The 23,917-nt window shown below is 42.7% G+C and overlaps 1 protein-coding gene across 1 annotated transcript in view; it reads left to right on the top strand.

The window, feature by feature from the left end:
- PDE7B (phosphodiesterase 7B) overlaps positions 1-23,352 on the top strand; it is an 84,012-nt gene extending 60,660 nt beyond the window's left edge. Inside the window, exons 3-12 of the mRNA XM_086632052.1 lie at positions 1,515-1,666; positions 2,833-2,896; positions 4,507-4,602; positions 6,271-6,371; positions 8,109-8,240; positions 13,981-14,072; positions 15,154-15,298; positions 17,288-17,384; positions 22,494-22,574; positions 23,101-23,352. Of these exons, the coding sequence (XP_086488178.1) occupies positions 1,515-1,666; positions 2,833-2,896; positions 4,507-4,602; positions 6,271-6,371; positions 8,109-8,240; positions 13,981-14,072; positions 15,154-15,298; positions 17,288-17,384; positions 22,494-22,574; positions 23,101-23,318 (1,178 nt within the window). The 3' untranslated portion in view covers positions 23,319-23,352. The remainder of the gene's footprint in view (positions 1-1,514; positions 1,667-2,832; positions 2,897-4,506; positions 4,603-6,270; positions 6,372-8,108; positions 8,241-13,980; positions 14,073-15,153; positions 15,299-17,287; positions 17,385-22,493; positions 22,575-23,100) is intronic.
- Positions 23,353-23,917: the final 565 nt, after the last annotated feature.

The following is a 23,917-nucleotide window of genomic DNA, read 5'->3' as shown; positions in this document are numbered from 1 at the left end:
TATTGATACTCAGGATGTAAGCATGTTTTTTTGGTTGTTGTTACTGACTTTTTGTTGCTCAATAGCTGTTGGAATACTTAAGGAAGAAACTTGCTACAGAAGGTGCTCACACGTCTGCTGTTGAAGAAATCAAACACTGAACCATTTATGATAAAAAAAAAAACCCTAACGACTTCTCTGGAAAACCTCTCAGAATAATTATACTCATAAAAACAGCATACAAAGTCATATTTTAATTTAATAGCAGAACAAATGCTCAGCATTTTTGCATAAAAAGAAATAGCAGAATAGAGAGAGTCATCTTCAGTCCATGGATATTTTTCTTGAGCTCTTCTTTAAACCTGAAATCCAGTGACTTGCTATGCAGCTTCTTATCTCAAGCAATCACTACTGTTCCCTAAAAGGAGTGCTTAATCTTTAGTTTCTTACGAGGTTCCTCTTACGAATAAAACTCTGTTGAATCTTACTACCTTCAAAAAACTGTCCAGTTTCTGTCCTCCCTTTTTCCAAAACTTATACCAGATTGCAGAATGAAAACATCGCAACTGCATGTGAGGTTCTCTTAAAAGTTCAGATGAAATTACCTAAGTCATTACCAGTTTAGGAAGCCTGCATGTTATTCTTACTAACAATAAGATAGTTTAATTACTCCGATTGCTGATTTAATCACTGTATAAAAACTGCCTTGGTTTTTGTGTCACATTTATCCCTATATGAAAATCTCCTAATACAGCATTAGGGAATTAGAATTATCCTGGTACTGAGTGAAAAGAACATATTCTGTTGTGTAACCAGAAATGCATGTATTGCCTGAATATACTTGCTTTCCTAATTGTACGACTGAAATATTTTCTTCATTTATCATTTGCCTTACTATGTAGAAAGTCCAGCAGACAATACAATAGAATTACTAACCTGTTCTTTCTCTCTTTTCTCTCATTTTCCAAAAATGAGTCATACATTTATGCTTTCAAACTCTATTTTGAGGTCTCTTTTGGTGTTACTTGTTTGGTTTTATATCCAAGATCACCTTGTATGCTAGTGCTGTGCAATTTTAATATATTCCAGTGACACTCCAGTGAGGTAGCAATGTTCAATTGTATAGGTGGGGAACAGAAGCACAGAAGAGTAAGAGCAGCTTTCCCATACCTAACTCTGCCCAGTTGTTTGGGATCCTCTAGATATGTACATTCTGGTGATATATCACCCTGTCAGTGACTTAGCCTGAATCACAGTAAGGTCTGTGGCAGGCAGCGTACTGAACTCGGATCTTCCAAGTCCTACATGACTACTCTGATTACTGGAACGTACTTCCGTTCTGGAATAAACAAATATATTATACTGAAGTATAGGGATTTGAATACTGCTTCTCCATGCGGATTGGCAAGAAGCATGAGCTTTATGATTTTTGTACCGCTCTTTTGAAGTTTTTGCTGCTTCTCTTATTCAATCATTGAGAATGTCATCCTGCGTCTTGGGTTTCACGGTTTCTGTACTGGTGTTGCTTTTCGCAGATACTACACTCTCAGGGGAAATCGGCACCAAGAAAAAAGTGAAAAGACTGTTAAGTTTCCAGAGGTATTTCCATGCATCCCGGTTACTGCGTGGAATTGTACCACAAGCCTCTCTGTACCTACTGGATGAGGACTACCTTGGACAAGCAAGGGTAAGAGTCTCCATATCTCCATTTCTTTTAATAATATTCCAGAGAGTGTCAGTTTTATTTCAGTGTTGAGATAAACAAATGTATGGCTGATCTTTCTTAAACGACCCACGTTACTTGCCTGCCTCGCAGCAGACTGTCCATTCCTCTTTTATGGTTACAGCTTTTAAGGCTCGGTCTCAAAGCAGCAAGAAAATGTCTAAATCTATTCAGCGTTTTCATATTCTGTCAACTGACATTATAATCTGGATTTATTAAAGGATGAAAGATCGCTGGCTGAGTTACTGATTTAAGTAAGTGCAGCCTTGACACAGGATTTAGTTCCTCCGCTTGAAAAAAGACAGCTGTCTCTCAGCTGGTATGGAGCAGCTATTAGGCAACCCATAATAGCTCTCCGTAATGGCAAAGGCTAGGAAGCAGGGAACATTCACTGCAAAGAATTTCACAATAATCGAAATACAATTCTCTCATTTTGCAGCTTTTATACTTGCTTCGAATGATGTTTTCTAGCAAAACTTGCATGACCGATGGCATTGGGATTGTGTGACTAGGCAATTTTTATTCTCTGCAAGAGAAGATTGCATGCCAGGTGTTAGAAAGGAATTAAGAATCCAGAGCTGGTTTGAATACAGACTAAGCGGTGGGAGTAAACGCACGTTTCACTCACACATAGGCTGCTGCAGGTCATACGGTTAGTCCAGGCTCGGTCTCTGAACTGGTGTAGCTGTAGAAACATATCCATATCACATAAGGTGATATGGATGGATTCTTCTCTGTGGCTGAGTGAGCTTCACAGAAGCACTGTATCTATGTTTATAAAAGCTATTCCTATGTATTGGTTTGTTTAGCAAAATGTAATTCATATTCACCATGAGAGCTGAGCTAAGATTGTGTTTTAATGTAATGAAAATCTTCAGAGAAAATGTACTGAATTGATTTGGGGACATGAAAGAACAAGAAAAAAGTCGTGCAGTAAAAGGGAATATTTTCATAATATTTTGTTTTATATTATTCCATGTTTTGAGCTCCATTGAGAAGGCATTCTCAAAGCCTTCTCCCTTGAAAGTGCAAGTGATATCAACCCTGTGATTGATTAATGTGGAATAATAATTGAAAATCTGCTTTACAGTTTGACATACCAGTCAGGGTTTCGTATTTGTTTTTTCTAGCATATGCTATCCAAAGTGGGAATGTGGGATTTTGACATTTTCTTATTTGACCGCTTGACAAATGGTAAGTAATTTTTAAAAAGTTTTTATTTTAGTATCTCTCATATACGACTATTCTAAAGATCCCTAATTAATTAATTGCTAACTGCTTCCAGTTTAGATTACTGGAGAGAAATTGGACACAGTTAACTTCTCTTAAAATCATATCCTTTTCAGGCTTTTCCCAGAACATTCATAACTATAGGATAATGTTTAGAGTGGGTTTGTATATTAATCTAATCTCCTATGTTTGTTATGGTCAGCTTTTCAAGGAGGTGTTTCAGTTTCCTTTACCTGGGAAATTCCAAAGGTCCCTTAAATACACCTGTTAGGTACATGGGTCGGTAAGTCCAGACCTCCATAATCAGTCAATTTCTATCAAAATGAAATACTTTTAACTGAAGATCCCCTTGCTTCTCTTCAGCAGCAAAACTTAGGAAATTCCTTAAGACAGTAAAAATCTGTGAAATGTTTTGCCTAAATCTGAGCCTGTAACACCACACACCCCCCAGTCTCTAGGCAATACCTCTTGATCGGGTAGCTGCTGGAGAGGGTTATGATCACACCTTTCTCCTTTCTGTATTGCTCGTAGGAATGAGATCTCTCATTCCTCACCCCTGATCTAATTACGTTTGACTGGGGCAGGAAGCGTAGAAAAAAGTTGATTTAGAAGGTAATTCAGCTGAGTGACTGGCGGTGAAGAGTGGAAAGGACTGCAAATGGCAAGGGAAGTGAAAACATAATTCTTCTCAATTACCTTTCTATGCCCCTGCTCAGTAGTCAAGGCCAAATAAGTTTCCATGTCCTCTTCGTACATATATTTATTTTCTTTCCTGAATTACATTAAATAAGAAAAGACATCCTTCAAACATTGTTTATACATTGTATGGGCTGGTTGGTTTGGGGCTGGGTTTTTTTCTAACTTTTCTGGAAACATTGCTGCTGAATTATGCAGTGTAAATTTTTTAAAATACTGTGTGTATGTATGGTTGATCATATAATACTAGTTAGGCTCAATTTTGCCAGTGTTCCCGGTATTGGATTCACAGGAAGGCCAATATAACATTACAGTGGGACTTGAGACCGTAAATGCTGCAACTCATTTTTCCTGTCTGCATCATCATTATGTGATGCAATTGTAGCTGAACTAGGTACAAGAATTAATGACATGTTTGTACAGCCGTGTGTAAAATAAAAAATTTAATTACGAACTACTGATTTCTCCCTAATTAATTAATTAGTACAGTATGACAAACTGAAGTGTCAGAGAAGACGTTCTCCTTTCTGTCATTTCTGGAGGTAGACCTGGATTATGAAGATGATGAGGTTCTCAAACAAGCCTGTCAAAAGATTTCCAGTTAAAACCACGTGTCATAGTGGAACCAGCAAACGTGTCTTTATGGCATCTAGACACAAGAATGGCACTTCACTGGTACAGCCATACCATCAAATCTTGATTATATACAGGAGTAATTTATATAAGCTACTTTTGAATACATGAGTTTCATCCAAGCTCATATGATAGGAGCTAAGGTGATAGGAGCAGACTAATAGGAAATTGCCAAGATTTTCAGTCTTGCTTGGTTTGCAACTACACATTAAAGGAGTCTAATACTTGTTCCTTCCTGCTTTTAGGAAACAGTCTCGTAACACTGCTTTGTCACCTCTTCAATGTGCATGGACTTATTCACCATTTCCAGTTAGATATGGTTACATTACACAGGTTTTTAGGTAAGTGCTCATCTCAAAACCATCTTTACATGCAGTTTACAGCTGAAGTGGGGCATCAGAGAAGGCACTGGCTTGGTCTGCGTATCTATGTAAAATCATGCGTGTTGTTGCAAGTATTTCAGTAAAACATTTCCGTGGTAGATATTAGCATACGATTTACAGGCACTCAGGTACTTGGTTCAGTACCTGTTAAGTCAATGCAGGGACTTCAGAAGGCTCTGCTTTGGGTTGAAGAATCCCAGTACCATATCCCAATCACTACTGGTGATTTTAGAAGAAGTATGCCATGCAGAGAGTAGGCCCACACAGACGTTGCAGAACCTACCCATGCACAGTACAATGGTGGTGCAGTGCCATTATTTTAGTGACTAATAGACCACTGAGACCCAGAGCAGTTAAAAGCTTATGTGCAAAATTTAACAAATTATATCAAGCTGTCTGCGCTGAATAGTGTTGATGAAAGCCCCTGCTGCTGTTACTGCCAACAGAAATATTAGCCCCATGCTGTCAGTGAACCAAAAGAAGAAATTGGCCAAAATCAATTACTTTTTGCATCATGTTTTGAACGCAGCTGAATGCCGGTTTGTTGGGCTGTCAGACGGAGTTTCAAAGGCAAGGTCTCTTCTTTAAGGCAGCGTAATTGTCACTTCTGGAAAGGATTCCAGACAAAATCTCCCTGGCGTTTCTGACTCCTGCGGGCAGCCACGAAGTGGACTCTCAGATGATTAGAGTTAGCAGTATCCAGGGTTTAAAGGATTGCCCACTGTAACTTCAAATGCTCGTGGAGCTGGAAACAAAGTGAAGTCCAGGACTTTCTTTGGCGTTCCCCACGCTGGAGGCGAGTGCCATGGGAAATTTGCCCGTTGCCTTTCTGTTTGATTAATTTGATAGTGTCTAGGAGAGCGCTTTGGGCAAGATGACGCGCAGCTGCCGCTGTTTACGTGGTGTTGCCCCGAGACCACCGAATGGCGCGAGCATTGCTGCCAAGGAGCAGAGGACTGTGAAGCACACACCTCCGTGATTTTTTCTGCAAGTGAAAGCTGAGAGTTAAAAGGTTGTCGCTCGGCCTTTCAGCTGGCCCAGTTCCAGCACTGCACTGTAAAACAAGAGGGACTGGTATTTTAAAATGGACGCCGAGATGTGACTAAAATTATCACAGGAGATTTTGCTCCGAATACCCCGATGCTTTATGTTTTGATTCTCCGTCTGGAGGATGTAGGAATGCCTTTGACCATTGCTAGTCACTTGAATAACAAATGATGCCAGGATATCAGGGCCTCACTCCCTGCTGCTGCAAAATAGGTGGTACTGCCTTAATGACATATTACTCCCCTATGACAGCAGCATAAATAATTACACTCCGTTGTGGATAAATTTGCCTCTCTTCCTTATTTATTTTACTCCTGAATGAGAGCCTTCACTAAGGCAAGAAAGAGTTGATTTATGAACTAGACCCAGTGTATTCCCTTGGGCCTCACAAATCCTTTCATGCATTTTTTCTCTAAAGGTATCCCAATAAGAGCACTGGTCTAAGTAAGGTACAGATATTTGAAGAAACTCCTTAGGCAACTGACTGTAAAACCTCAAATTGTATTTTAAATCCAGTTCCCACTTGTGGCCGTGGCATTCAGAGACAAAAGGATCTTTGTTTTCTGTTTTGGTTCCCAGTTATGGTTCAAGAAGATTACCATAGCCAAAACCCGTACCACAACGCTGTCCATGCTGCCGACGTCACACAAGCTATGCATTGCTATCTGAGGGAGCCCAAGGTAATGACAGCCTCTCACAATGATGTTGCTTTCAGATAATTTTTTTTTTCCCACGACTGAAAAAAAAACAACCCAAAAGCTATTTTTAGATAGTGGAAAATGGTTGCATACTTGAAGTCAGCAACGAGGCAGTAGCAGAGCCAGCTACAAATTACAGATGCTTCACACAAGCTCCTGGAGTCACTTCTCATCACGCAGGTGACGTATCAAAGTGCTGTCTTATGACCTCCGGCAAGTTTTAACCATGATGGTGTGTACCAGCCATCCCCCCAGCAAAGCCTGCAGAAGGCAGCCCATTCCCGTCTCTCAGTCCCTTCGAGGCATAAGCCCCACATCGATGTTTCACAGTACCAGATTGGACAGTGCCACACTAGAAAAGGAGGAAACGGTCCCTTCGCCTGGGTCTGTTGTGGTTTCCTCTGCACGGATGAACAGCAGCTTCCTGACTGCTGCAGCGAGAGCTCACAGCGGGGGGGTGTGACGTTGGTTTATGTGTTACTGGGAGGCACTGTGATACTGTCATGCGGAGCCACAGTGTGAGGATATACCCAGCCTTTCCTGGCTTGGCTTAGAATTAGCAAATTGGTAGACTAGAATATAGTAAGTGAGGACAGGAGCAGGCCTGAGCTTTCCTGTATTTCCATCTCCTGTAAGATCTGCAAGTCTCTTCTGTCAAGAGAACATCCAGGATCTGTACCGTACTGCTCTTCATTTCCCACCTCAGGATGCCTCTTTCAGCTCGAAGGGGCCCGTACTCTGTACAGACTCACTGGGCTGGTAAAAACTGTCTCACTCTCAGAAACAGAAAACACTAAGACTTCCAGTTATTTTTTTCCAATGATAACAAAATTTGCTTCTGAGTGATAAGCTGTATAGAAAAAAAAAATCTGGGCAGGTTTTCAAACTTGGATGTCTGAAGAAAGGTAAATTATGTTCTCTAATAAAATACCTGTATTTGAAATGAGATATCTAACAACCAAGTTTGAAATTTCAAAGTTTGTAAACTCTGCGGTTTACAGCACAGTGCTTGCTAGAAAAATGAATCATAGAATCATAGAATCACAGAATGGTTTGGGTTGGAAAGGACCTCAAAGATCATCTAGTTCCAACCCCCCTGCCACGGGCAGGGAAACCCTCCACTACACCAGTTTGCCCAAAGCCTCATCCAACCTGGCCTTGAACACTTGCAGGGATGGGGCATCTACAACTTCTCTGGGCAACCTGTGCCAGTGTCTCACCACCCTCAGAGTGAAAAATTTCTTCCTTATATCCAATCTAAATCTCCCCTCTTTCAGTTTAAATCCATTGCCCCTTGTCCTATCCTACGAAGCCTGATGCGTTGTTGGTATTACTAAATACTGCGTGAGGCAGAGCTCTTACCATGTATGCCAACATACGCCAGCCTGCTCGTATACTTACTTGCTTTTTTAAACTGAATCTTTTAGACAAACCTCAAGCACTTCTTGTGTGCTTATATCACAATCCTTATATTGCCATAAGCGATAAAGAGCTAAGAAATACAAGCTGTAATAAAATATGAGTATATAGTCTGATATCTTTATAGATGTTTGTTCAACAGTTGCCTTAAAAACGTTGTTCACAGAATTTATTTTATATTTGACATTTGTGTACAAATGCCTACAAAACTGAGCAATGCCATGATGTCAGCTGGTTTGTTTATTTGCCAAAAGGAAAAAAAAAAAGTGTTCATGTTCTTGTGATTAACGTGTGATTCAGCTTGCCAACTTCCTCACCCCGTCGGACGTCATGCTCGGACTGCTAGCTGCTGCAGCTCATGACGTGGATCATCCAGGGGTCAACCAACCCTTTCTGATCAAAACTAAACACCACCTTGCCAGCCTGTACCAGGTAAAACTGCTCATCAAGTTGCTAATATGTAAAATGGTGTCAAGGAGAGTCTAAGCAATTTCCTGTGAACTTTAATGCCAAAATCTGGTGGTGGGGGGATGTTCATCAACTCAGCCTTCACATTAGAGTCTGGACAATTTCAGTTAAGCTTCTCACTGGGTGTCTCTTCTTACAGCAGAGCTGATAGACATGAGAAAGAAGGTGAAAATGTCAGATTTTGTTGAGGACATTTAAACCAAATCATTGTGAGACTATTTGTACTTCATCTTCGTTCAGTGAGCGAGTCAGCAGCAGGCATGTTCTAAATTGGGGTTGCATTAAAAGAAACTTTTGCTTCATGTGGGTCTAGTAAAATTAAACACTTAATGAATACTGCAATTTGGAAAAAAATAAAATAGAAGATAGAGGAAACCACAGGAAAAGTTGTAGATATTTGCACAAACATGCCTAGAGATACAAAGAAAGGACTTAAAAACAGCCACTGTAGATCACACCACAGGCTGTCTAGACCAGTCTCCTGTTTCTAAGAGCAGCCAGTAAAAGATCTCAGAGAGAAACATAAGCCTGGGATAAGTATGGAGTTCTCCTTCACCGGGTATACATCCTTCCAGCTCTGGCAAGCAGTAGTAGAAGACTTCTTGAAACAAAAACACAGACCCTCTTGTTCAATAACTATCAATGAACCCATCCTGCCCTGATCTTTGTGGTCCTTTTTGAATATATTTGTAGTTTTGGCCCATGGCAATCACTGTAGCTCTGGATTTTATATACAGCTGTTCTATGTGTATGATCTTTGCATGTCTGCATACGTTATTATATATGCACATCTCTTCTTTACATTCTACTCACATACACACCAGAGCAATGCCATAAATAATTTTGTTTGCACTAAGCATAATTCGTTGCTGATAAATGGAAATTATATTGATTTCTAGCCGTTGGAAGAGTCAACTTCAGCCTTTGTAATAAGGTGTCAGAAACAGAATATCCCGAGTTAAAAATCAATCTGACAACTCACTAACAGCTATGTACCTTTGTACACACACTTAGCAAATTGAGAGTTTGCTGTGATGTGCTTACTACTCGAAAAGAGATTGTCTCTTGTTTTCCCCTACTCAAGCAGCGTTTGGGTTTTCCTGTGAGAAGTGGATTGTGGAACAGTGCAGCTGTCCTGCCCCGAGATACGGGAACAGGCTGGACCGTGGGAGCCTCAGCCAGGGCACGGTGATGCTCAGACACTTGAAATTTTGTGACTGGCCTCGTCACAAGCTGATCCAGCTTATTAAGTCATACTCGTACATGTCTGGTGCATTTTGCTCCAGACTTTTCTAAATGCCAGGCCAGCTAAATAGGGAGGGAAAAAAGCCCAGGGACTCAGTCAGGGAATTTGGGGAAAGTTATGTTAACAGTCCTTTGAAGAGGAGTGAGTAGAGCCATTCCACAAAAGCCCTGGTCCTACAAAAAGGTATAAACAACTCCTTCTCAAATTAATAGTGGAAAACAGTAATATATAATCAGGTTGAAAAGTCAGGCTAATCTGAAAGAAGTGTAGCTAAAATAAATTACTAGTATCTTGGAGAGGGGGTTTGTGCTTAGCTAACTGGGCTTTCAAATGTTGGTTAGAAAAGGCAGTGACAATACAGAAAATGCAATCTTTCAACAGCAGATGTGATTTTTAAGTATCCTGTTTAGGGACATTCACTGCTGGCAAGTTTGACTTACATTATTTTATCTGAAATTGATCCCAGATTGTTTCCGAAGATTTTAGTAGCATCCAGGACATGGATGCCAATAAAAATAACCATGTTGGAAAAAAGTTTTGCTGAAAACAGTCAAAAAATTTAGATTCAGGAAATAGTCTTCAAAACAATAAATTATATTCTTCTCAAGATTAGTGCTTTAACGTGTGCTTGAAACTGAAAGAAAAAAGTTCTGGGGTTTTTGGTTTTTGAATAGCAGAGCCACGGAACTGCTGGGACCCATCAGAATGATCGAACGACAGTAAGTTTTGACATAGCTGGCAGTCTTCTGTCACTGAGACAGTAGTAACTGAGACTAAGGGTTGTCTGTTTATGGTGTCTCTTTGCTCTTGATTGTAAATTGAAATGCGAACTTTACATTTGAATTATCTGGGAAAAAAAAAGGATTTGCAAAACAAGGTCATTTAGTATTTGACAAAGATGCAAAGTGTTTGACAGGGTCTGAAGGGCATATATGAGAAGAACAATGTTACATGAAGATCATGTGTCGTCACTGAGGAGTTCAGAACTTTCAATATTTATTTTCTAAATTAAATCCACATTTTATGATGCAAGGCATTTTTTGTAATGTATGGGGTAATTTCCACAACAATCTACTGCATGTGAGGCAGCATAATTTTCCACAAAAATAGAAGCACCTAGCATGCCACCTTTAAAGCAAACCTGTGCTACTCAGTTTTTTAAAAAAAAAAAAAAAGTTACGGGAAGCAAGCTCTCTGGAGATCAGAGCTGAGAACCCCAGCCTGCAAACCAGCACATAGACTTTTGCCTGCATGGATTATCTCCCCACCAGCCTAGGTGATCAGATAGCTGGTGGCAATTAGTCTTAATAAGGTAGGAGAGTGTTCCAAAGTGGAGTAGCTGACTCTGCTAATTGTTGGCAGCAGCTTCAGGGGTTCTGACTGCTAGCATTTAACAGGGGAGTCATATGACTTTGTGCTCAGTTGTCGCTTGTTAACTTGACCTTTCCTTTTCCCTCCTCCGTGTACTTTGAGTGTGGGAAACTAGACGGTGCAGCAGCTTTGGTTTACGTTCTCCTCATAGCAGCAGGCAAAGAACAGAAACTTACAGAGGTGGAATTGCTCTGGGATGGATACCTGAGTTTACTTTTTACTTTGAGTAACTGTTAATTGGATGCAAGAAGGTTCTGGGATGCCTGTATGCTCAGCCTTGTTCTGGCTGGTCTGCAGCATGGCCAAAGAGCAACTGCATCCCTGGAGTGTAATTCCCTGGTTGAGGTAGGTGCTGCTGAAGCAGCTCATCCCAGCAAGTAACGCTGCTGTGCTGGAAGGGATATGGGGGCACATGGTGCTCTCAGAAGGATCTCCTTACTAGGGATGTTTCAAGGGAGCAGTCAGACTGGGGCTGCAGGAGTTGTGCACACAGGTACTTTCTTAAATGAATGTAAGCCTTCCCAAAAGCCAAAGGTGACAGTCAGGCAGGGTTTGTCTAATTTACTTTGGGATAGGAAGACAGCAGCCTGTGGACTTGGGTGGCTGTTGCAACCAGGATTCAGCTCTGAGATTAGGGGAGTGACAGAAGGAAAAAATAATTGTTATTCTCTATTTTTCTTGGTCAGAGTGTGGAGTTGCAAAAGTCCATCCTGATGTATTTCGGCAAAAGGAGAGAGGGATGTTTCAGTTGGCTAATGAACAGAATTGCTGTCAAAAGTAATTTAGATATTGCGTAGCTGATCCTGAGTTCTGAGTCTGTCAGCTCTGCCAAGGAAAAGGACTTAGTTTTTGCATGGTTGGAAAGTTTTGGGGTCGTATTTGGTTTGTTCTGTTTTTTTCCCCCAGTATCTGTGATTTCTGTTGGGGGAGGTGGGGAAACAACAAAGAAATACCAAAGCAACATATCAGCAATTGTGTGAATTCAAAAGCAGCAGAACATACTGCAGGAAATATTGTAATGGGAAAGCAATCAAATTTGCACTCTCACCTTTGCACTAATTTTGAGCACAAAATTTAAAGAAAAAACACTGAGAAGATGATCAAAATGCAAAGTAGGTCTTGGTAACTGGCCATATTTAGTGTTTCAATTGGATATGCATTAGATATAGAATCATAGAATCATAGAATGGTTAGGGCTGGAAGGGACCTTCAAAGGTCATCTAGTCCAACCCCCCTGCAAGGAACAGGGATATCTCCAACTAGATCAGGTTGCTCAGGGCCTTGTCCAACCTGGCCTTGAACGTCTCCAGGGATGGAGCATCCACCACCTCTCTGGGCAACCTGTTCCAGTGTTCTACCACTCTCATGGTAAAAAATTTTTTCCTAATATCCAACCTGAACCTACCTCCCTCTATTTTAAAACCATTACCCCTTGTCCTATCATAACTGGCCCTCCTGAACAGCCTCTCCCCATCTTTCCTGTAGGCCCCCTTGAGGTACTGGAAGACCGCTATAAGGTCACCCCGGAGCCTCCTCTTCTCCAGGCTGAACAGCCCCAACTCTTTCAGCTTGTCCTCATAGGAAAGGTGCTCCAGCCCTCTTATCATCTTCGTGGCCCTCCTCTGGACCCTCTCCAACTGGTCCATGTCCTTCTTATGTTGGGGACTCCAGAACTGGACGCAGTACTCCAAGTGAGGTCTCACGAGGGCAGAGTAGAGGGGGAGAATCACCTCCCTCGACCTGCTGGCCACGCTCCTCTTGATGCAGCCCAGGACGCGGTTGGCCTTCTGGGCCGCAAGAGCACATATGTAATTAGGATTGCTAAGGAGGATGGGGAAGCCTTGAGGAGAAAATACTGTTCAGTTCCTCTTGGAGGAGGGGAAGCTGTGCATCACATCCAACAGGAAAGGGGGCACTAATGCAGCTACACCCCAGAGCTGTGGGACTGTGCAGAAGGAAGCCAGAGACGAACATGGCCAGAGAGAGGGATTCTGACTCTAGTTTCCCAATTGGCAGTGATGGGCTGGAGTGCTTGCTCTACTACCTGCCCAAAAGATTTGGCTGTGTTTGGGGTTTTTTTAATCCATTGCTCACCCACTGCAATAGCCATTAAGTGCCCAGAAGAGAGATCAGATGCCCCAAGACCCTCGAGAGTGTCCCTATTGCTAGGTGACCGTTGTCTCGTTGGCACTGTGCGTGTTGTTGTGGCTGAGGACTGGGCCATTCCCTGGAGGAGTGCTCCGCTGGGCTGCTGCTCGGCAGCAAGCAGGTGCTTTTGTGAATGAGAAGAATTGTGTTACAGGTTTCTGAAAAGTGACGTTTGTGAGGCGTTCAGTGGTAGAAACTACTCCGTGAGCTAAATGAGCGGTGACTGGCAAACGCACTGTTTCTTAGGATAGTAATACAAAGTCTTCAGGCACGACATACCCGATTTGTTGTAATTTACAGACAAACTAGAAAGCTGAGTTTCTGTTCCCTAGGTATTTTTTCTGACCTAACTTTGGTTCCACTTAGCTGGAAGCAAACAAACAAAAAGGACTCAAAATTTGTTGCAGAGTAAGTTGCTGAAGCCTGCAGATGCTCAGTGATACTGATACTCCTCTTGCCTTCACTGAACAGCTCCAGGCAGCGTCCAGTTCCATGACTCCAAGGGAAATTTGGCAGTTTAGTTTTCTTTTTCTTGTCCGTTCTGCATTCAAACTGTAGAATCTGAGAATCAGAGATCAGTAGGAGGTAAAAATACAATTTTGCACTCATGCTTTAAATCATTTGTTAATAAATCTGTTAGAATGTGAGCTACCTCCCACTCAGATGAGATTAACTCCTCTGTTCACAGCAGGAGTCAAACACTGTAGAACAATGGGACTCTGGGGCTGACCTTAGCTAGGAAACCTACAAGAACAAGGTCCGTAACTCTAGAAATCCAGACAAATTCCTCAAATCCAAAAGGTGGCTAAGAAGCACACATTTTAGGCTCCTGTTACAGCACTTCCAACCAACTCTAGGCATCATGTGATATGGCAAATCTGTATCTATACCATGCATAACTGCCTAATCCCTGAATTTATTCCTTTTATTCCTCCCTAGAATGTTTCAGTGCTAGAAAATCATCACTGGCGATCTACAATAGGCATGCTTCGAGAGTCACGGCTCCTCGCCCATCTGCCCAAGGAGGTGACGTAAGTGTCTGCTGGAGGAAATGCATCACTCAAACTAGTCCATGGCTTCCTTCACTCTTCTTTAAAGGATGCTGGCAGAGAAGCCCAGGCTTCAGAGTAGGCTTAACTTTCTGCGCTCTCCTGGTGCCAGTATGAAATCATGAGACAAAGTTACACAGCGGAAGCATTTTCTAAGACTTCACCACTTCTGCAGGACAGGAATGGCCACTGTCAGCACTGGGAGCATTGGGAGTCCCAGCAGGAATGGACCTTTTCAGATCCATCGTTGGCATTTTTAGTTTTATATAGCCCCAACCAAATATGGAAAGATTTAGTGATTAAAAAGCATGAAAGAGAGAGAAAAATGAAGGAGTTGGTCGAGTAGCATCGAGACTGCTCAGGTCTTCCACACCTGACTGAGGAGATGCGGTTTGGTCTTTGCTGTCTTTTTGGGTGAAGGGGAAAAAATAAAAGCAACATGAGCACCTTGACCAAGGTGATGTTAACTTTTTAGCTGCTGGTTCTGTGCGGTGTTACAATGAACCTGAGAGAGGAATGGAGACTGAGAGAATGAACAGCCTGCAATACCAGGTTTCAATCACAGTGACCTTACCAAGAATATAAACAACTTGCCTGAAAGCAATAAGCTCCATATCCCTCCAGAAATCCTTTGCATCAGATCAATATCTTCAGTCCTCTTTCAAAGGACTTCAGTCCTTTACAACTTCAACTGCAACTTTAATGTTGCTGTATCCTGCACTCAGCTCTGAGCAGCTGAAGTAAGATGTGAGCGTTTTTCTAGATGCATCATGCTATTGTTTTGGGTATTTTTTTTTTTACTTTACTAGCACTTTGCAGAAGCTTTCAGAACCACCTATGCCAACAAGCATTTTGCTTCTGCATTATCTATTCCTCCTGAACCCATTTAGGCAGCTAGAGCAGTTGTACCTTGCAAACCCCAGCAGAGACTGAGCGAACGGATCAGACTGGATCCATAAAGAAAGAGGAAGCTTTATGCTAGCTTTGATCCATAGCAGCTTGTTTTGAGCTATTGATGTTCAATGGTTCCATGATTGAAGGGGCTTATTTTCCTTAATTGCAGACAGGACATCGAGCAGCAGTTGGGCTCCCTGATCTTGGCAACAGACATCAACAGGCAGAATGAGTTTTTGATCCGTCTGAAATCTCACCTTGACAATCAGGATTTGAGGCTGGAGGATGCACAAGACAGACATTTTATGCTTCAGGTAACTTTAAAAAATATTTTTCTACTGTTGTTTTTTATTCACTTTTCAATCACAGTATTGCCTAGTATATGTTAGAATAGCATACGATAGTGTTTCTGGACATCAGCATCTCCTTACCTATCACCATAAGCGCTTTCCTTCTGCCACCTGGCGTGTCAAGTATTTCCGTATGTGATTTCTTTGAGTTAAAAAACTGTGAATGTGACAGATACAGGAGAGTGTCAAATGCTGAGAAATGAAGATAAGCTATTTATTATTTTATTCCCAGACCACTGCTTCTCTTGCCATGTAATGCTTCGGTTATAGTCTCTCTTCTGGCAAACGTCGCTTCACTGGTGTTATTTTTCTAGCACCGTGCAGGAGAGCCCCCTCGTTGATGTTCTTTCCAAGAGAGCCTGACATCAGGTGCCCAAGTCCCATTCCTGTGATGGATGCTCAGAAACTGCCTCTGCAGAGACAGCTGTTGCCATGGCAGCAGGTGGTTCTCTTGTGGATCTGCCCAGCTAATGAAGAAACCATGCTTTATTTAAAAATCAAATAGATTCAGACTGGTTCTTCCAGCTAAGCTGCAGTCATTAACAGGCTCTTCAGAATAAACCTCTACCTATTAGAGCAGTATTGTGATGAAAGTAGATGCATATACATGCTTCTCTGGAGAAATGACATTAATTTCACTCTTAAATACAGAAAGGAGTTTAAGTAATTGTTATCATTTATAAAACAAACATTTACCTGTTATCACTTTGTCGAGGTTACAGGAAAGGTGACAGTTGCAAAGAAAGAAGTGCTGATCTGTTAATTCTTCCCCCTCCAGCAGCGTGGGAAATGTAGTAATCTGCTCGCCTGTCCTCCATCAAACACGGTCTTCTGTCAGATTCCTGCATGGACCATGCAGGGCAGGATGATGGGCTTATCATATTTCTGGACAGATTAGGCAAGCAAGTTGTACAAATGCCAAAGGCAGAGGGATTACAGGTCTCGACTATGGCAAAAAGTTTCTTCTGCACTTTACTGAAGATAGGAACTAGGGCACAGACGTGGTGAGATTTACTTATCTGATGGATTAGTTGTGGAAGAAGAAAAGAAAAAAATAACAAGAAATCTCAATTGATTGGGATAAGTTAAAGAATGTTTGAAAGGTCCTTGTAATAGACAGTAACATTAAGGCTAATCGATTTAATCCAGAGAGAAAAGTGACTTGGAGACTTCCCTCCTCCAGTTCACAGGTCTGAATTTGTACAGGAAATATTTCTTATGTTTTCCTCTCGAGTGCCAGAATGGTTTCTGACCTCTGTCAGGCTAACAGACTGTGTTCAATCTGTGAAGAAACGAGGCACATGACATCTTGTTCCAAGGCAGTAAGGCAGACAGGCTATTACATGGTTCACTTTTCTCAAGCAGTTACTTGATTATAAAAACCTCTTGCCCTCCTGTACTCTTCCCTCTGCAAAGACTTGAAAGTACGAGTTAACTAAGTGAAGCCAAGCGAGAGGCAGTGCAGAGAGCCCTGTGCTTAGCTTTGTAAACAAAAACATGCAGACATTAAGATGAAGTGCAGTCGAAGTGAGCTGCAAGGTCACTCGCTGAGACCGCAGAGCAATGGTGCCCAAATACACCAGCTTGGCTCTTCCCTTCCTTGTCATCAGCCACGGGTGCTGAGCCAGGCAGTCAGCAGGAGCCAGCCTGAGGCTTTTGTTGGCTTATTCCTTGCAAGGAATATCCAAAAGACTTTGCAGCCTTGGAATTTGGCCCTCCTCTTGTTCTCGCTACAGTAAAGCAGAGGACTGAATGAAAGTTTTGTGTGCGGCTTCAATAAATGCTCTTTCCTCAAAAGGCATATTTGGGTGAGGCTGAGTCTCTAAAAGGTGATCTTAACGCTTCCCAGCGTCCCTGGAGAGGCCTGGGAGTTTCACGGCTGCCGATTTACCGCTGAAGCGCTGCTGAACAATCATTTCTTTTCTCACCGCTGCTTTTCTTCTTTGCCTTCAGATTGCACTCAAGTGCGCTGACATTTGCAACCCCTGCCGGCTCTGGGATCTGAGCAAGCAGTGGAGCGAACGGGTCTGCGAAGAGTTTTACAGGCAAGGTCAGCCCCCTCGCGCGTGGCGGTCCCCTTTCACCCCGGCTTCGCGGGCGTTTTGTGGGGCGGGACAGAGGTAGCATTCAGCCTGCCCAGCTTGCCTTGGAATCTCCCTCGAGAACGAGCTGTTGAAGAGATACTCCGCCGAAATTGGGAAATGGGAAGGGATCGAAGAGCAGCAAGCGTTTCTTTGCCCTCAGTGCTCCTGTACCAGTGTTGGGCAGGAGCCTCAGCACTTGAATTCGGCTGGAGAGCCCACGGCTGGGTTCTTCTCTGAGAGCCCTCCAGTCACCGTTAGCTCTTCTGAGCTGGGACGGCGCCAGGGCTGCACTGCACCAAAATCCTACTGCTGCCCGCTGTGTTTTATCTCGCTTTTCATGCTCCTGCTACAACTCCGATGGGAGCCTTGCCCTCGCTGTTTCCCAAATATGACACATTCTTCTGCCTACAAATGCAGAGAAAGGGTTCAAACGCAGTTCCCAGCACGCCAAGCTCTCCTAACGCTGTTGAAAGGGCCAAAGTAGGCGAGCCAAAGCTCGGCTAGGACCTATTGCAAATGTTTTCAAACCCCTGCAGAGAGTGCAGTCAGGCAGGGGTTTTTTTTCAAACACAGTAATTACACCATTTGGCTCTATCTGCATAGGCAAGGTCATGCTGTGCTACAACACAGGGTGCAGCAGAGTTTAATCACTGCTAAATTCTTTGTTCGGAGCGTCCTGGGAGCCGAAGGCAAGTGGTCCAAACACTGGAAGAGTGCACAATGAAGCTCTCAATTCATTTAAAATTCTGCACTACAAAATAAAGCCACATTCGAGCTGGTACCTAGTACAGTTAGTCCATAGCATTAATGAAGGACAAATAGGTAAACAAGTTAATTTTCAGCCAGTGTCAGCTTAAGCTGGTGAATTGTCTTTGACTTTGATGCTTTTGAAGCAACATAAGCAACATGTCAGATGCAGCTTTATTTAGTCAGATGTATATTGAAGACATAATCAATATTCAACACGTAAGGACAGGGCACCAGTTGTGCGATACCTCAGCTGTAGTGTCCTGAGGGACTGCGCTGAGAAAGACAGCACTCTCAACTCTTACAAACGTAAGCTTTTTCCCCAAGACTCAAGATTTAATAGTTTAACATCTAAAATATACCTCTGAAGGGGAACACTGGAACATATGAGACCAGTTAGAAGCGTAACAGGGAGAAAAAGAGCATTTTTTGTGGGACAATATACAGAAACTGTGGTCTGACTATAGAATCATAGAATGGTTTGGGTTGGAAGGGACCTTAAAAATCATCTAGTTCCAACCCTCTGCCATGGGCAGAGAAATCCTCCACTACACCAGGTTGCCCAAAGCCTCATCCAACCTGGCCTTGAACACTTCCAGGGATGGGGCATCCATAACTTCTCTGGGCAACCTGTTCCAGTGCCTCACCACCCTCAATGTAAAAAATTTCTTCCTTATATCTAATCTAAATCTGCCCTCTTTCAGTTTAAATTCATTGCCCCTTGTCCTATCACTACACGCCCTTGTTAAAAGTCCCTCTCCAGCTTTCCTGTAGGCCCCCTTTAAGTACTGGAAAGCTGCAATAAGATCACCCTGGAGCCTTCTCTTCTCCAGGCTGAACAGCCCCAACTCTCTCAGCCTGTATAGTACTGGTAAGTGATACAAGAAACCATATTAACTACCAGGTATTTATATAACATTATCACTTAAGAAAGTTATTGTAGACCTCTCTACCTCCTTACACACAATGCTGAGGCTTGAAGGTATTTTTTTGTCACTAAGGTCAGCATTTGAAAACCATAGCTCTTAGGCTTTGATTTTTAACTATAGATGAGGCAGATGATACCACGATTAGTGCCATGTTTAATCCTCCTCCTGTACAAAGTTTGAACATTTTTGTACCAAATGTTTCTAATGCCGTTTTAATAGACTCAGATCTTGATCTTCCAGTGATCTGGTGCATCTGCACTACATCTGTTAGCAAATAAAATATGGAACTCAGGTACGTTTCAGGATGCACCTGATGCCTACAGCAGCTCCTAACATGAACTTTTCCTAGAAAAAAACTTTTAACTTGTTCTCAAATGGGCGTTTTAAAAGTCAAGTAGGAACACAAGGTAAATAATACAACTTGATTTGTTTATATAAAACTAGAACTGGCAGGAAACAAGTTTCAAGAAAATGGCTAATGTTTAAGTAATGTTAATGACCAGTTTCTCTGGAGAGGTTTTAAAATTGCTTGGAAGGTTTTCCCGAGCATGAAGGACCTCAGCAACTAATTCATGCAGGTACTTTATAGCAACTTGAAACATATGAACATTGACTGTCATTTAAGTTGTTACCATGCAAAGGAAAATCTTATTTTTGTCAATTAAATGACTTGTCAAAGACAGGAAGATGTTGATACACTTCAAGCCAGACAGGTCAACCGTTTTGAGCCCAGAGTACCTGCAGAGGGAACATCCCTGGAGTTAGACACTCCATTTTTTTCGGCCAAAGATCCTTGGAGGGGGTAGAGGGGAAGAAGAGAACAGACAAATCACACATTCGGAAACATGACAAACTCTTGTTTTGTCTCAGTGTGGCTGAATTGTTCCTTTTGATTGTTTGTGAAGCTAAAAACATTTCCCTGGTGTTTTCCAAATATCTAATTAAAACTGAAAATACTCTCCTCATGTTTAAGAAGCCATTGCATGCTGCAGAGAGGAGAAAGGCAAGGCTTTAAAATGCACACAGTATTTTATATGAGGCTATAAAGCCCGAGTGGCACAATAGCATTTAAGTCAAAACTGTCAATTAGTGGGGAGAAAAGAACTTTTAAACAAAAGCAGTGGATTTAAAGCAAAATGATTCCTTTTGGGTTGAATACAACATTTTGTCTGATCTAGCAGGTCAGTCTTATTTATGGGAAAGTAACCACTCCTCACTGCATCCTTATTAGTAAATCAAATAGACAAAAATGAGGGCTAAGCGGCACAACTTAAGCTTGCACACTGTTGGTCTCCCCTCCCTCCCTCCCATACTGTACATAGGAAAGAAAGGGTCTGTACCTCATGGAGCAACCAAAAGTGTACCCTGGCAGTGTCTCGGATAACAAGCACAAAGGATGAATGTGATGCACTCACAGACAGAGGGTTTGTTTAAAAAAAAAAAACAAACCAACCAACCTTAGCTCATTTACAGCCATCTGCATGGAGTACTGATTGCACGGGGAAAGGCAGTCTCTCCAGTAGGACAGGTGGTTGCTGTCTAGATGGCAACAGCAGCTTCACCTGGAGCAAGCGAGACTTCCTGAGCTGGTTTTTCTGCTGAATTCTTCTATTCAGCTGGCCTGTGGTCCTCTCACCCCTCCAGCATTCATAGAATCATATGATCATGATATGATCCTTTCCTGTGAGGACAGGCTGAAAGAGTTGGGGCTGTTCAGCCTGGAGAAGAGGAGGCTCCGGGGTGACCTTATAGCGGTCTTCCAGTACCTCAAGGGGGCCTACAAGAAAGATGGGGAGAGGCTGTTCAGGAGGGCCAGTTGTGATAGGACAAGGGGTAATGGTTTTAAAATAGAGGGAGGTAGATTCAGGTTGGATATTAGGAAAAAATTTTTTACCATGAGAGTTGTAGAACACTGGAACAGGTTGCCCAGAGAGGTGGTGGATGCTCCATCCCTGGAGACGTTCAAGGCCCGGTTGGATGAGGCCCTGAGCAACCTGATCTAGTTGGAGATGTCCCTGTTTGTTGCAGGGGGGTTGGACTAGATGACCTTTGAAGGTCCCTTCCAGCCCTAACCATTCTATGATTCTATGATTCTATGATCATTGCTGTTGATTACCTTCAACTACATTAAAAATTTCTCCTAATAGTCTTAGCTATGTACAGAAGACTGTCTTGTGTGACCATTTCTACATCTGCAGGAATAGTCTCTACTGACTGTTCATAAGCATCTTCTCGATGCCAAATTTGGTCAAATCTGCAGCAGGAGCAGTCTGAGGTGACATCTGGAGTGAGCAGATTACCCCACCCAGGCTTTTCTTCAACAATTTGAAACAGACCCTGGGGCCAGTCCCAGCAGGTGCTGCCTTGTAGGAGTCTTCAGGGCAGTCCCAGATTTGCACCTGGAGACCTCGTGCTCCAATTAGTCAAATAGTGTGCCACGAAGGAGTCTAGGAGTTCAGTCAACCACTTCGTTTCAAGTCTGTCTGCTGTCTCAAGTCAGTCCTGTGCAGATGACTCCCTGAGGGTTTCCAGGACCACCCTGAGATTTGGTGATACAAGTTCAGTACAGCAGCACAGGCATAGCCCTGATACTGAGGCACACCACAATTATAAGACAAAGGTTTAATTTCATCCTTTTTCCACATTTACAACTTGAATTCCATAGCTCTTGGCACATGATCACGTGCTGCCCAAGCCCATGCTCTGGCCCCTATTAGTTTGCTAGTGCAGGCACAGCTGCGGACTGCTGGGCTGCAGCACGCAGCAGCTGGAATTCCATAAGCAGCAGTTTCCATAAGCACGCAGTAGCAACTCATGCTGCAGTACTAATGGAGATGCCTTTCTTCTGAAATATATATTCTGCGTTTTTCTTGTAGGAAGACATTTGAACACTGAGTAAATGAACTAGAATGTCTTAAAAATCTTTTATGTGAGAGAATCTTATTTTAAAGATTAAGGTCTTAAGAACATGTACGCGCTCAGATTTAATCACAGAATCATAGAATGGTTTGGGTTGGAAGGGACCTCAAAGATCATCTAGTTGCAACCCCCCCTGCCATGGGCAGAGAAATCCTCCACTACACCAGGTTGCCCAAAGCCTCATCCAACCTGGCCTTGAACACTTCCAGGGATGGGGCATCTACAACTTCTCTGGGCAACAATATTCATTCAGAAGTCACCTTTCCTTAGAGGGATTTTTCTTTGGCTGCATACTCAGTTTCTCTGATATCTGCAACAAAGTCGAAAAAATGAAGGTATTTATAGACGTTTAACATGGTTGTCATTGGTGCAAGATTCCAGCTGCTCAAATCCACAGAGTTGCAGTTACTGTGAGAGTCTGACATAGGCATGGAGGAGAGATGTAAGTGGCAGAAAATTTTCTCTTCTTTTTTTTTGCAGGTGACCTGGAACAAAAATTTGAACTGGAAATAAGCCCCCTTTGTAATCAGCAGAAGGATACAATACCAAGCATACAGATTGGTAAGTATTAGTTTTGTTCTCTCCATATTTATCTGAGTATGGCACAAGCTCAAAGAGAAACTTTTCTGTTGGTTTTTTTTTTTTTTTCTTTTTCCTAATCTAGTTGTTTAACAGTAAGAACCGTAGGTACTATAAGAGTCACCATTCATAGTCTAAATAAAAATGTTCAAAAAGAAACCCATCCAAGCCAAATATTCAATAGAAAGACAAAAGTGTCGTTGCATAGGGAAAAAAGGGTCATACTAATATCTGTGGAGAAAAATCGCAGCCAAAACATGTGATTACACACTGGTTGCTTTCTATTTTGAAATCTCCTCAGAGAAGGATGCCGTCTCTCACAGATTTTACTGTTGCACACACAGATAGAGCCACATCTTGTCATGCATGCTGGTCAAAAGCTGTGCAGTTCAAGAAGAGTCGATGGCTGTTTGAGGGTTGATTGCTATTTCTCTTCGGGGTTTTTGCCGGCAATGCAGTCAGGGAATGAATTTGTTCCTCACCTGCTGTTCTTTGTGTGTTTCCTCAGGGTTCATGACGTACATCGTAGAGCCACTCTTTGAAAGGTGGGCCCAGTTCACAGGCGACACCCCCCTATCTGAAAACATGCTAAACCACCTCAGGAGGAACAAGGCCAAGTGGAGGAGTTTGCTGCACAAGCAACACAGCAGTAGTAGGAGCAATGACCGCTCAGGTCAAGTGACTGGCAGCCAAGAACAGACTTTAAATGAAGAAGAGACTCCTTAGTGGCAGCTTTGCACTTTTCCTTATAGCACTGCTATCTTTGTCTTGATCACAGCAGCAAACGAAATCCTGGGGAGCTAGGAGCCTGTTGTCAAGACCGTGAAAAGGGAAGAAATGGCAAAGCAGAAGCTCTAAGGGTCCTGGCGAACAAGCCCACGGTTCTGCTGGGTTCCTTTCTGGATCTCCTTCACGTTCCTCTCCCCTCTCCCCATTCTGCGCATGCCCGATGCCATCGGTCACTTGGATCATGAACTGCCCGAACGCAGAGTCCCAGCCAGCAGTACTGCAGCCAGGCCGGTGACGGCTGCCGTGAAGCAGGAGGATTACCGAGAGAACAGGGGACACAGAGGCACTCTTGGTTGTATATTCATGTCCCACGAGTCATACTGTGACATATGTATATAGGCCCAGAACGCCATATGCTTTCCAGGCTGGCAGCTGGGCTGCACATTAAACCACCAGCATCTTCAGCATCCAGAGGACACTGGCTGAGTGAGACAGCGCTCGCAGAGGGCAGAGAGAGTCTGGTTATTTTAGTAATTAAAACAAAAACCTTTTTAACTTTTGTATTCTGTGCACTAAACAACAGATCTGTAAACCTT

This window comes from Tauraco erythrolophus, chromosome 2 (assembly GCF_009769465.1).
Source record: "Tauraco erythrolophus isolate bTauEry1 chromosome 2, bTauEry1.pri, whole genome shotgun sequence".
In the NCBI taxonomy this organism is placed as follows: domain Eukaryota; kingdom Metazoa; phylum Chordata; class Aves; order Musophagiformes; family Musophagidae; genus Tauraco; species Tauraco erythrolophus.
Note: the sequence above shows the minus strand (reverse complement) of the source record. Positions and strands in the feature narration are given on the sequence as shown.